Source organism: Propithecus coquereli, unplaced genomic scaffold (assembly GCF_000956105.1).
Source record: "Propithecus coquereli isolate 6110/MARCELLA unplaced genomic scaffold, Pcoq_1.0 Scaffold120, whole genome shotgun sequence".
Classification (NCBI taxonomy): domain Eukaryota; kingdom Metazoa; phylum Chordata; class Mammalia; order Primates; family Indriidae; genus Propithecus; species Propithecus coquereli.
Window position 1 is genome coordinate 6,481,243 of NW_012136081.1, and position 14,119 is coordinate 6,495,361.

The 14,119-nt window shown below is 53.8% G+C and overlaps 1 protein-coding gene across 2 annotated transcripts; it reads right to left on the reverse strand.

The window, feature by feature from the left end:
* Positions 1-11,747: 11,747 nt before the first annotated feature.
* On the reverse strand, positions 11,748-13,459 carry LOC105827286 (chromosome unknown open reading frame, human C11orf86). 2 transcript variants are annotated; one of them, XM_012665354.1, is made up of 2 exons: positions 13,109-13,459; positions 11,748-12,560 (listed from the first exon to the last, which is right to left on the reverse strand). In XM_012665354.1, the coding sequence occupies exons 1-2, from the start codon at positions 13,382-13,384 to the stop codon at positions 12,465-12,467; spliced, it is 372 nt and encodes a 123-aa protein (XP_012520808.1). In that variant the 5' UTR covers positions 13,385-13,459; the 3' UTR covers positions 11,748-12,464. The 2 variants fall into 2 exon arrangements, with proteins under 2 accessions (XP_012520808.1, XP_012520807.1); XM_012665353.1 differs by having other exon boundaries at positions 11,748-12,563.
* Positions 13,460-14,119: the final 660 nt, after the last annotated feature.

Sequence of the window (14,119 nt, forward strand, 5' to 3'; positions counted from 1 at the left end):
CAGCTCCGAGGCACAGAGTGCTCCGGGCACACCTCGCCCCGTGCTAACAGCTTCTGTCCCCTCACCGACCCCTCAGGACAACCCAGAAGCTCAGTCCCGCAATTGTCTCCGGTTCACAGACAACAACGCAGGATCTTCCAGGATGACGCTAGAGCTAGCCAGTGGCAAAGTCAGGATTCATACTCCGGTTTTTCAACCCTGGATGTAACTGCTCGGACGTAGAACCAAAGTCCAGAGACGCTTGTCCATGTTCACCCAGCAAGTTGGTGGCTCTCCTCAGGGACCTCCCACGGCCAGGCTCCTCGTGACACCACTGTGGTTATTTCTTACTCACCATCCCTGGCCTGGCCCCAGCCCTCGCTTCAAGCTGCCCTCCCTGCCCCAGTCCAACATGTGTTCTTTGGCTGCTGTGGCTTCTAGCACCCCCAGGGGAAGGGACCCAGACTTCCCAGCAAATAAACACCGCCCCCAGGTTTCCAAATATATAGAGATAAGTGTTCCCTCCCACCACAGCCGGGAATGGCTGGAACTGCAAACATCCCGTCTGGCTTCTGCTCCTCACGGTGATGGTCCTAGATCCTGACTTCTCATTTGGGCACTATGCGACCTGCCCTGTACGGTGGAGGTGACACCTGCCCATGGGACATAATCATTAACAACAACCAATAGCACAGTAGTGGTAGTAACATCCATAATCCCAGTTTGGATACTTTATTTTTATTTACTTATTTTTTTAGAGATAGAGTCTCACTCTGTCACCCAGGCTGGACTACAGTGGTGTGATCATAGCTCACTGCAGCCTTAAACTCCTGGCCTCAAGCGATCCTCCTGCCTCAGCCTCCTGAGTAGCTGAGACTATAGGTGGGCAACACCAGGCCCGGCTAATTTTTTCTATATATTTTTAGTTGTACGATTAATTTCTTTCTATTTTTAGTAGAGAGGGGGTCTCGCTCTTGCTCAGGCTGGTTTCGAACTCCTGAACTCAAACAATCCGCCCGCCTCGGCCTCCCAGAGTGCTAGGATTACAGGCGTGAGCCACCGCGCCCGGCCTAATTTTTTAAAAACATTTTTTGTAGAGACAGGCTCTTACGGAAGTCTTATGCTGCCCAGGCTGGTCTTGAACTTCTGGCCTCAAGCAATCCTCCTGCCTCAGCCCCCCAAAATGTGGGGATTACAGGCATCAGCCATCCCGCCTGTCCTGGATACATTTTATAAAACAGTTATGAGCAAAGTCTTCACAAACATCTTGGACAACAATGTCTTTGTTCTCAGATGGAGCCCCTTTGTGACTTGTCTAATAGGGTTGTCGCCAACACCCTGCACCCCAGCCTCACATCCAGGGCAGTGAGTTGGGGTACAGAGCTCTCTGGTTGGATGTGTTAGCCATCTCCATGTGGGCACCACTTACAAAGACATCGCTTTTCAAAAACTCTCCACTATAAAGAATTTTGAACAGGCCGAGTGTAATGTCTCACACCTGTAATCCCAGGACTTTGGGAGGCTAAGGTGGGAGGATCGCTCGAGGCCAGGAGTTCAAGACCAGCCTGAGCAGCATATTGAGACATAGTCTCTACAAAAAAATAAAATTTAGCCAGGTGTGGTAGCGCACACCTGTAGTCTCAGCTATTCTGGAGGCTGAGGCAAGGAGGACCGCTTGAGCCCAGGAGTCTGAGGTTGCAGTGAGGACACCACTGCACTCTAGTCCAGATGACAGAGTGAGACCCTGTCTCAAAAAGAAAAAAAAAAAAAAAAGAATCTTGAACATATACAAAATTAGACGCCCCACCCCACCCAGTACCCATCGCCGTTCCAGGGCTGACTCACTTCAGCTACATTCTCATCCACTTCCGCCCCTCTGAAGCATGTCCCAGACATTGTGTCATCTCATCCATAAAAGATAAAAATAATTTAAATGAGGATTCTTTTTTCAGTATAACAATTAAGTCATTTTTGCCCCTAAAAAAGGACTAATTCTATAATATCAAATATCTAGTCTATGTTCAATGTTCTAAAGGTTTCATAAATATTTTCTTTTTCTTTCTTTTTTTTTTTTTTTGCAATGTGTTTGAATTAGTATCAAATAAAGTTAATGCCTTATGATTGGTTCATATGCCAGATTTCTTTTAATCTAGAGTTTCCCCTCCATCTCTCTTTTTCTCTTTGCAATTTATTTGTTGAAAAAATGCTGGACTGTTTGTCCTGCAGGGATCCCCACATCTGCATCTCGCTGACTGCAGCCGCATGGTGTGGTTTAATATGCTTCTCTGTCCCCAGGGGTCCTTGTAAATTGGGAGTTGGATCTAGAAGGTTGATAAAATGCAGCCTTGACTCTTTTGGGCAAGAACATTTCATAGTTGATACTGTTTCTCCCATCAGGAGGCACATACTGTCTGGCTGCCTCTCCTTTTGCTTTATGTTTAAAATTTCTTATTTTGAAAAAAATCTAAACCTACAGAAGGTTGCAAGGATAGTACAGTGAACTCTCATATGCCGTTCACTTTGATTCAAGTCTTGCCACATTTGCTTTATTATTCACATTCTTTTACATATATATTAATGTATATATACACATACATATTTTCCTAAATCATTTGAGAATAGGTTGCAATATCATGCCCCCTCACCCCTAAATACTTGATTCAGCATGCGTCTCCTAAGACCTCTCACCCGTAACCATTAAATTCAGGAAATCTAACAGTGATATCATTCCATTATCTAATCTCTTGATCGTATTCCAATTTCGCGCATTATCCTGTGTTGCTTTTCAAAATGACTTTTAAAAGACTTATTTCCAAAACATCTAATCCTTGCAGCCACAAGGTCATCGCCTCATAAGTAATTTTTTTTTTTTTTTTTTGAGACAGAGTCTTGCTCTGTCACCTGGGCTAGAGTGCTGTGGCATCAGCCTAGCTCACAGCAACCTCAAACTCCTGGGCTCAAGCGATCCTACTGCCTCAGCCTCCCGAGTAGCTGGGACTACAGGCACATGCCACCATGCCCAGCTAATTTTTTCTATATATTTTTAGTTGTCCGATTAATTTCTATTTTTTGGTAGAGACGGGGTCTCGCTCTTGCTCAGGCTGGTCTCGAACTCCTGAGCTCAAGTGATCCTCCCACCTCAGCCTCCCAAGAGTGCTGGGATTACAGGCGTGAGCCACCGCGCCTGGCCACCTCATAAGTGATTTATAAGTCCGTGTTAAATGTATTTTTTTCTTTTGTTATTTTTATCAAAGTAATCTGTGTACTTAATTTTTAAAATCAAATATTTGAAGACTTACAACGAAAACCAGTGGCCGTTTGCCTTTTCCCACTCCACCTCCAGGGTAGCCTCTCGGGCGGGTGTTTCCTCTCAGATTTACCTTCATATTTCTAGATGATATGCTTGCATTACAATTCTTTGATTTTTCAGATTTGGACATCACCTGTCAGCTTTCTATCATGGAAGATGGGGACTTAGCTCTCCTGTCCCCCGCCCATATACATGCACATATCTCCTTTCCAGGCCTCCTGACAGAGCCGCATCATGATTTCAGTTAAATAAATATTCAACGATCACGTTACTTTGACTATGTAAATATCATTCACAGCTGAGCTACTTAGTGTTCTAAGTGTTCATTTCCTTTCTTGCACATGTTTTATTTTGTTTTGTTTTCATGACTGCAGGACTGGGGCTTGATTACTCAGGGCTCCCAGGGTCCTGCCTAGAGCAGAAGTTGATACACGTTTGTTGAATGAATCAGTTATGCTCGTTTAAGAGTCAGGGTCAGGGCAGACATATGCCAGTAAATTCAAAAGATTGCAGAGGGAACCCAACATTCTCAAGTTCCCTTACTTGACCCAAGGGATCCTCCTTCCATGAAGTTTCCTAAACTCTTTTGGAGGCTGAAGCCTCATTCAATGAGTCATTCATTTATGCAAGTCATTCGACAACTATTTAATGAGCACCTACTATGTGCCAGGTATTGGGAATACAGCAGGACACAAAACATCTCGAGTTCCTGCCTCATGGGGCTGATATTCTGGTGGGGAACAATGAGCAATAAATGTCAGCAGGATAAACAGGGTAGGAGGCGGAGAGGCAGAGTGGGATGGGGGTTTCTCATAGAGGGGGCAGGGAAGGCCTCTGTAACGAGGCGATTAATGAGCAGAGACTGCAGGGAAGTGAGGAAGGCATTTCAGGGACAATGTTTCAGGGAGAGGGAACGGAATAGGGTGCTGATGTGTTTAAGGAAGGACAAGGGGCCAGTGTCACTGGAGCCGAGGGAGAGGCCTCCTGAGGAGGCCGTGGAATTCACTCTGCATGAGCAGAGAAGTGTTTCTGAGTTTTGAGCAAGGGAATGCCCTGCCTGGGACACTGTGTGGGAAGTAGCTGGCCAAGCTGGCAGTAGGTCACCAGTTAGGAGACTGCAGAAATGGTCCCCCAGAGAGATGAGGGTGGCTTAGCCCCAGGCCATGGTGCTGAGGGTGAGGGCGGGAGCTCAGAGTGTGGCTGCATGTTGCAGATGAGGCTGACGACATTAGCTGGTAGATGTGGGACGTGGAGCATGGGAGAGCCGTCACCGACCACCGAGGTTTCTGGCCCTGGCTGTGGGAAGGTTGGAGCTGCCATTAATTGGGATGGGAGCAGCTCGGGCCAGAAGACCAAGAGGACAGTTTGGGGCATGTTGAGCCTGAGCTCTCTGTTAGACATTCAGAGGATGAGGTGTAGGAAGTGGGGTGGAGAAGTCTGGAATCGGGGAAGGGGTGGGGATGGGGGTGCCGTGTGACCTTGAGTGATTTACTCTGTTTCCCTTTTAGCTGGAGAATCCACCCTGCCCCCATGTGATTCCAGCAAAGTCAACAATTAGAGCCTTGAATTACGTCTGCCACAGAGATTGGGTCGGCTATGAGCATGTGCCCCCTTCAGAACCAAAGAGACTTCTGCAAAGGCTTCTGGGACAGAGATAAGTGCTCTCCCTGTGGACCTCAGGATGTAAGAGCTGGAGCTGCAGCTCCACGGGACATCATGAGGAGAGACTGAGATCTGAGAGAGAGGGAGAGGGAGAGAACACAGATCCTAGGGATGACTTTGAGCCCCTGATCAAGCTGTGCCTGACGCTAATCCCACGTCTGGGCTTTTCAGTTATGTGAGTCAATTAATTCTTTTCCCTCAAGCTAGTTTCACTGGAGTTTCCTTTTAATTGGTCTGTACCTGGAAAACCATCCAATCCTTCCATTTTCCAAATAAAAAAGGCGAAAGCCAGAAAATCCCTCTAGGGACTTCATACGACTAGTGTGAGCAAGTGAGTAATGGAGCCTGCTGCACAGGTCAGCCGAACTCTCCACACAATGTCCCAAAGAGACAGGATTCCGGTTGGGAGCAGGAACGGGGACACCCTTGTAGAGGGACTAAGAAGTCTGGCCAGGGACAGTGTCTTCTCTCGGGGACTCCACTGGCTGCAGGGAGCCCACTGGACAGGCTCCGGTTCACTTAACCTCTTCGTGGAAGGTTTCCCCTGGTCCCTGGGCCCGTTCTTCTGGGGGAACGTGGAGTGGTGGACATTGGGGACAGCTTTGGATTCCATCCTTCCGACTGTCTCTGGTCTGTGGACATCTAACAGAATCACACTAACCAGCAATGGTCTGGCGTCGTGACCCAGGGGCAGCAACTGTGCAGACAAAGGTGGAGAGATGGGGTATTTGGCTCCAGGCTGGGAGTGAGAATGGAAGTAGAGACAGACTAGGGAGGTCTCCAACACCAGGCAATCCCCTGCTTGCTACAGGCAGAAGCAGGGGCCAGGCCTGCACCCAGCTTCCGCAGCACCTGTCCTCCCTGACCCATCCATCCCCGCTGTCAGGGCTGCCGCCTTCACCGGGAAGGGGAGGCCTGAGTGCTCCCACATGGAGCTGCTCGCTGGGGAGGTGGAACCCGGGTAGGGGGAAGCAGGCAGAAGCTAAGGCTATGCCAAGGCACAGGGTGGGCAGCGGGGCCTGGCAGGCCAGATGGGGTGTTGGGTACAGGGCACTCAGCCTGGGTCATCTCACTGTGTGTGGCCTGGTTAAGCCTGTCCCTCCTCCTGAGCTCAAGTGATGCACCCGCCCCAGCCTTTGCGAGTGCTGGGACGACAGGTGTGCGCCACCACGCCTGGCTAAAGCCGTTTGTGATGCCCACCTCCCAACATCTGCACCCCAAGCAAGCTAGTGGAGTGCTGATTGATCTACAGGGCTGTCACCCGGTAGATTTTGAGCAGGAGAGTGTCTCATCCTTTCTGAAGTCTTCACCCTAGCAGGGCTCTGAGTGAGCTGCGCCAAGTGTTGGTTGAATTAATTGACTGCTTGTGCCTGGAGCTCAGAGAAGGGAGACGTGGCCTGGCTGGGCCGGGGCAGGGAGGGCTCACTGGCAGCAGTCACAGTGGTGGGGTGGGAAGGTAAGGAGAGAGCGCCTCCCTCCTACACCCGTGCCCATGCGGTGCTAAAGGACAGACCACTCCTGGGAGGCCCCAGGATGGCCATCTGGTCTGCGGCTGGGCCCCCTTTCCCAGATCCTGACGGCCCCTCCCTGCCACCCACGGGCCTGCCAAGGCCAGGCCCGGCCAAGGTGAGCTAAGGACATGCTGGGCTCTGAATGCCAGGCTTCCGCGCCTCTCTTTGGGCTGGCGCTTCCGTGGGCTGGCCCTGGGCTCAGCACAGTGTGTGCCTTGGCCCAGCTCATCTTCCAAGATGCCTCGAGCCAGGTGCTATTATTAACGCCCCCATTTCCTGGAGGAGGCTGCTGAGGCTTAGAGAGGGGACCTGCCTAAGTTCACATACAGGGAGAATGTCCTGGAACTGGCTCCTAAGAACCAAGGGTGCTAACTGTTCTAAGTGTTGTACATGCATTAACTCCATTAACTCAGGTAATACAGCAACCTGTGGGGAGGTATGCATATTTATTTATTTATTTTCGAGACAGAGTCTCTGTTGCCTGGGCTGGTGTGCAGTGGCGTAATCATAGCTCACTGGAACCTCAAACTCCTGCGCTCAAGTGATCCTTCCATTTCAGCCTCCTGAGTAGCTGGCACTACAGGTGCATGCTACCACACCCAGCTTATTTTTAAAATTTTTTTTAGATCTGGCTATGTTGCTCAGGCTGGTCTCCAACTCCTGGCCTCATGCAATCTTCCTGCCTCAGCCTCCTAAAGTGCTGGGATTACACATGTGCGCCACCACACCTGGCCCATTATTGTTTTTATTGAACAAACTAGGAAATCAAGGAACAGAGAGGTTAAGTAACTTGTCTGATGTCACCCAGCTAGCAAGTGATACAGCCAAGATTTGAATTCAGGCAGTTTGGCCACAGAGCTTTTACATGCTTTGCTCTCTAGCTTGATGAAGGGGGTGACGCGGAGGGGGTGATGATGGCATTGCCTCTCGGGACACAGCACGCCACAGTTTGCACAGTATTTGCACGCTTGGTATCTTATCTGCCCTTCAGCCCAAGGGAGACACAGAAGTCACGATCTCCATTTTACAGAGGAGGAAATTAGGACCAGAGGAGGGTAGTGATTTGCCCAAGGTCACTCAGCAAGTTGCAGGGGTGGGGCTTGGACCTTAGGTTTGCCACCGTGGCCTAGACCCTCCCCCCTCCCTGGTGCCTCCCAGGAAAAGGGGTTTTGGACACCCACTGCCAGCAGGAGTTCTGGGCTGGGAGGCAAGGGTGCTAGGGAGGAACCCCAGCTTTGTCTCTGGCCTGCTGTGGCAGCCTCAGTTTCCTCATCTATAAAGTAAACCAGCTGGATCCGTTGGACTCCGAAGGCCCTTCCAGCCGGAATCCACAGGCCTCCCTCTGAGAGGCGCTTGGGGAGGCAGCGTTCCACGCTGACCTCACTGCTTCCCCCAGCAGTGGCCCCGTTTCCCCTGCAAGATGTTTTTTCCACCTGCTTGTAGCCCTCGCCCTCGCAGGAAGCTGGGGAAGACGCCCAGCCACGCCCAGAGCGTTACACTGGCGCAGGAATCAGGGCCTCAGTTACCCTCCACCCTGCTGCCCAGCGAGCACTGACTCCATCCTGCTTCGCAGCAGAGCAGCCAGCCATCTGTCTGCCTGTCTGCCTCCCAGCCGGAACATGAGCAAGTTGAGGGCAGAGGTCACACCGGCAGGTCAGAGCTTGACAAGGAGTGAGCTCCCCAGTCTTGGAAACATGCAAGGAGAGGCTGTGCTCGGTGAAGCAGGACGTTCAGCGGGAGAGAATGGAGCTCAGTGGCGGAGGACTGAGGGGTCTCCTGGCTGTAAGGCCCCGTGAGGGATATTCAAGAGCCCATTGGCACAGGAGACCTCATGGCACAGGAGAGGACTGGGTGGCTCTGCCTGCTGTGGGCAGCTGAAATTGAGCAAAGAAGCCTGACCCTGAGGCCTAGCCCGGACGCCTGAATTCACAGGCGTCCACTGGCCTGAGGGCCGGCAAACTCAGAGCTCATGGCTTTCGTCCTGGCAGGGCCATCTCTCTGGGGGAGGCCTCCATGGATGCCACAGCCCCCGTGTGTCTGACGTCGGGAAGGTCTGTGAGGTGGGGCGTGCCCCCACGAGGTCTGCGTGTGGCAGCTGGAGCCGACCCACCAGGAACCTGCCTTGTCCCTACTCCGCACGCCAGGCTGGAGCCCAGCCCGCTGCAGCTCTGCCCGGCTCAGTGTGGAGCCCGTGCCTCCTCCTGGCACCTCAGCCGCCCTGACAGCTGGCAAGGCCAGGTTCCCCTCTCCCTTTCACAGAGGAGGAAACAGAGGCCCCAAGGCCTGAGCGTGTGGCCGGCAGTCACAGAGCCCAGCCTGAGGTCCAGCGTCTTTCCCAGTGGCCTGTGACAGTGACGTTCTCACGTGCCAGTGAAGCCAGGGTGGGCAAGGCCTGAAGGGGGCGTGTGGGAGATGGGGCGGGCGGGGAGCGGGGAAGGGGGATCATTTCAGAAAAGGAGCCCAGGCCCGTTCAAAGCCCTGTTCCCTGCTCACAGGCTTGAGCCCCGCACAGCCCTGCAGCCCTCCTACTCCCCGCCCAGTGGTGACATTACTCACGGCCACTGCAAGAGCTTCTGAGAAAAGCCCCCCCTTCGAACTGCCTACCCATGGGCCACGAAGTGGCTCAACCACCTGGGGCCGTGGACAAAGGGCCGCACCACAGCCCAGCTAAGGAAAAGCCTGTCCCTGGGAGCCCACGCTCTGGGACCGACACCGCTGAGTGAAGCCTTTGGGAGCTCAGGCTTTGCCACGAGACTGGGCCCGGACGGTGCCTCGTGTTTGCTTTTATTTACTGGGCACCTACCGTGTGTCAGACCCAGAGCTGGGGGGCTCCGAGCAGTCACTTCGGTTTTTGAATCTCCATCTCCTCAGGTGTAGAATGATGACGCCCACCCTGTGTGCTTATCAGGAGGATGATGCCAGTTCTTAACTTCCAGGTGGTTCGAAGCACCTTACGTTCACGGGATTCTAACAATGGCCCAGGAAGCGGAGCACCATTCTCAGCTGCACTTTGCAAATGAGGAAGCCAACGCAGAGAAGGTAGGTGACTTGCTCACGATCCAAAACCACCACGTGATCGCGTCAAGGCCAGGTAATTGGCTCTAGTGCCAGTGTGCTCAACCAGTGAACCACACTGTCCCCAGGACGGCCGGGCAGAGCGCCTAGCAGAGGGTGCAGCCCTGTGAGTGCTCCAGAAACGCTATTTCCTTTCTCCTCTCTTCCTGTTTAAGTGTCAAGGTTCTTCAGGGACTGTTATTGATGCACAGTGTGGTCGCCGTATTTAGGAACTCCTTGGCCACCGTCCTGGCATCCTCTAGCCTGGGGACTAGTTTTCTAAGGGACCTCAGTGCCTGTCGTAGAAGTTGTGCACAGCTGACACAGCCAGACTGCAGCACCACATGGCTTCATGCCTTCCAGGAAGGCTTAGCAAACACCTTGTTCCTCTCTTGGTATTGTCCTCGGGCCACTAATGACAGTGTCCCCAAAGAAATTGTCGCCAACTGTGAGCTCTCTCCTCCATACAGAGGGAGCTGTATGTTTTGGCCAGTTATTGCACGTATTAAACTAGCCCCTGTACTGGGTTGAATTTGGCTTCCCAAAATTCACGGCCACCTGGAACCTGTGAATGTGACCTTATTTGGAAATAGGGTCTTTGCAGATATAATCGAGTTAAGATGAGATCCTCCTGGATCAGGGTGAGCCCAGAATCCAATTACAGCTGGTGTCCTTGTAAGAAATGGGAAGTTTGGATACAGACACACAGGGAAAAGGCCGTGTGGTGATGGAGGCAGAGGTTGGATGATGCATCCGAAGGCTGAGGGACACCAAGGATTGCCAGCAAGCACCAGAAGCCAGGAAGAGGCAGGAAGCCTTTGGCCCTAGAGCCTTCAGAAATAGTGCCGCACTGCTAACAACTCGATTCTGGACTTGTGGACTCCGGAACTGTGAAAAAATGAATGTCTTGTTTTAAGCCACCCAGCGTGTGGCAATTTGTCACAGCATCCCTAGGAATTGAATACACCCCTAAACCCGGTGGTATAAAGCAACAGGGTTTCCTACCTTTCAATTCTGTGGGTTGGCTGGGCTCGATTGGGTGGTTCTTTGCTCCACATGGTGTCAGCTTGGTGGCTCAGGCTGCAATCGGCTGGAAGCCGGGCTGGGGCTTCACTCACCCGACTGGCAGGTGGCACTGGCTATTGGCTGGGGGGCCTTGGTTCTTCTCCACGTGGCCTCTGATCTCCATGTGGCCTCTCTAGCAGGATAGCCACGATGTCCTCACATGGCAACTGGCTTCAGAGGTAGGAGCAGAATAGGGCAGAAACGGAAGCTGCGAGGTGTCTTAAAGCCTAGGCCCAGAAGTTCCAGAAAACTATTTCCACTGTATTCTGTTGGTCAAAGCGAGTCTCAAGGACCGTCTCAATTCAAGGAGAGGGAAAATAGATGCCACTCTTGCTGGGAGGTATGACAAAGACAATGTAAGAGGTATCTGCGATGGGAGAGGTGGGTACGGCCATCTTTGGAAACAACCCACCACCGTGCGTGTGTTTTGGCAGAGGCCTCTGCCAAGGGCCCCAGAGATGTGCTCCCCGTCAGCGGGCTTCCTGACAAGGCTGAGATAGGAACACTGCCTGAGCGGGGATCCCCCAAACCCACGAGCTGCAGGCCCAGCTCAGCCACCACCTTGCTGGGTGACCTTGGGGCAGTCCCTGGCTCACTCAGTGATAATTTACTGAGCACCTACCACGTGTCAGACCCAGAGCTAGGCACTAGGTCCCAGGAGTGAATAGGCCAAGTCCCTGTGGAACTTTCAGTCTGGTGGAAGGAAAAAGCACATAACTAGACAGCCCAATTGCAGAGTGTGACAAGTAGGAGAACTGCTGGGAGTAGGGCTGGAGCATCTCTGAGGACAGAGAGGCCGGGCATGGCCGCAGGGGAGAGAGCTGGCAGGTGAGAAGGGACGGGCGTTTTGTTTCCTTGTCCCAACATTGAGCCCTGCCTGGGGGTGGGGCCAGGTGGTGAGCACTCAGGCAGGGCGCTGAGAGAGCTGGGTCCTCTGAAGCCGGCCTCAAGGCCAGCAGGTGGGTGCAGTGCCTCTGGGGAGAAAGATCAGGAGAAGTGGCAAGAAAGGCCCAGCCTCCTGGGGACCCTGCAAGGGCCCGCCCCCGTGCCTCTGCCCTGCCATTCTGGGCCGCTCTGGGCTCAGCCTGCCTCACAGAGTTGGGAGAGGCTCTAAGACAGCGAATTAGTCACAAGACAAATCACTTCCTTCTGCTCTCGTCTTTATTACTGCATTCAGCCCTAATGGGCACGGGGTGGGCTGGGGGTGGGGCCAGAGATGCCAAGCACAGCAAATCTCCTCTGCCTCAGTTTCTCCCTCTGCGCACGGGGAGGAAAGGCTCCCCCTGCTCCCTTCACAGGGATACTGTGAGGTTCCAAGGCCTGGGCCTTTCAGCCCCAGAGTGCCCATGCTGCCCAGACGTGGTCCTTGCCCTGAGGGGCTCCCCATCGGTGAGGGGACCTGTGCCAGGGCCCAACATTAGCAGACGTTGGTAGCGAAGGGCAGATGGGTCACAGCCCAGGGACCAGGCAATGTCCGCAAGCCTCTCAGCCGTGGGTCTGGCTTCACCAAGCTCCATCCTGGAAGTTGACGACGGGTCCTGTCGGGTCCTGTGTGGGGCAGGGGCATCGACACCCCCACTTCTGGGCAGGCTTCTGTGACTCACTCATACCATAGTCCAAGGGGCCCCCAAGCCTAGAGGACAGGGAGCCAGGCCCCCTCCTTTTCAGCCTTGGGTCTTCGCTGAGGGCCAGGCTCAGGGTGGGAGGGGCAGCCCCATGGGGACTGGTGGCAGAGGCCTGGTTGTGCCACGTAAGGAAAGCAGGAAGTCCACATAGAGGAGGCCGCCCAATCCACTCCAGAAGAGCCGCGAGGTAGGTAGGTCAGCAGACAACGGCAGTCTTGTCCAGGTGTGGCAGGGGGACCACCGTCACTTCCAGCATCTTTAGCTGGTGGTGCCCAGTGGGGGCTTCGGAGAGGCCGGCTGACTGAGGGTCACGCTGGGAAAGCTGGCGACAAAGCTGTCCCACCTTCTCCTTACCTGCTGGAAGGCAGACAGGGGAGGTCAGGGCCTGTGCCACGGCGAGTGGTGGGCTTCGGGTGTCGTTCCACCCACAGCCACGAGGTGGGGGTAGACCCCAGGGAGAGGAGCGTGGCTCACTAGCGACCCTTTCTCTTAGAGGAAGGAGGCAGGGGCCAGGAGCCCGAAGCTCCCCACAGAGGGGTCTGGATCTCCGTTTCCATCCCCGGGGAAGAGGGTCACGGTATGGAACTGTTGGAGGTTGTACTGGCTGATCCCTTGCCTCCTGCTCCATTCACCCATCCAACACACTGTCAGATTAATCATCTTAAAACGGCATATGGCCTCAGCTGCCTGCTCTAAAACCTTCAGTGACTCCCCAGTGCCTGTGGGATAAATCCCAAACGCCTGCAGCACTCTCTCCAGCCTCATCTCCAGACAGCTCTGTTGCCACCTTGGTACACGGCCCTGCATGGATGTGCCTCTGAACCTTGGCCTCCCCCGGTCCCTCTCCTTGCAGTCCCTACCTGCCCCCTGCGGCCCCGTCCGTCCTTCCACCCTCTCCATACCTGTCGGTACTGCCTCAGCCACGCCGGGCTGCCTCCTCGCTGGGCTTGGATCAGCTGCTCTGTGTCCCCCAGGCCCCCGGGCAGCCACTCCTGAGCGGGGGCATCCAGCCCTTCTGTGCCTCCATCCAGGCCCCGGGACTTGGACTTCTCACGCCCTTGTCTGAGGCTCAGCACCCGGCAGAGTCGGCCCCCCAGGGCCCTCCCGCAGGGCTCCTGGAGCTTTCCATAGGTGGCTCGGGGGCCTCGCAAGGACTGGCTCCGCGGCCCCATTCCCATGGCTCTGGAGGCTGCAGGGCAGGACCGCTTCAGCCCCTCAGCAAGCCACCGGCCCTCTGAAATGGCTTGGCGCCTCCACACATCTGACGAGATCACCTGGGGGCAAAGGTTGGTGCCGCTGAGGTGGCTGTCATAAACCAAAGGGCAGGCCACAGGGACTGAGCATCCCTGAGTCACCTCCCCACGGCCCCCGCTCCCCAGCAAGGAGTGCCGGCCAAGGGGCTGGATCGTATTGCCTCTTCCTCCTTCTCTCCAGGCAGCCTTCCCTGACCACTCCACCCCTAAAAAGTGTGACCTCCTCTGGACTCCTGTGGCCCTGGCTCCCATCGGCACTGAGCACAGATGGCTCGACAGCAAAATGAGAGTCAGGCTGTTTAGAATCAGCGCAGCTCCTGCCTGCAGAGTCATAGACAGAAGGCAGAGTGGTGGCCGCCGGTGGCTGGGGCAGGGAGGACTGAAGTCATTGCTTAATGACTATGGATTTTCAGCTTTTAGAAGATGAAGAGTTCTGGAGATGGGTTGCACAGCAGTGTGAATGTATGTAGCACCACTGAACTAAAAAATGGCTGAGATGGTAAATTTTACGTTATGTGTATTTTGCTACAATTGAGAATTTTTTTTTTTTTTTAAAGAAAGGAACAAAAACAAGCAGGACAGCTTCTTATAACGGGCAAATAACTCAGGTGATTGTGTGCAGATTAAATGTGATCCGCAGGGCCTGGCACACAGCAAGTG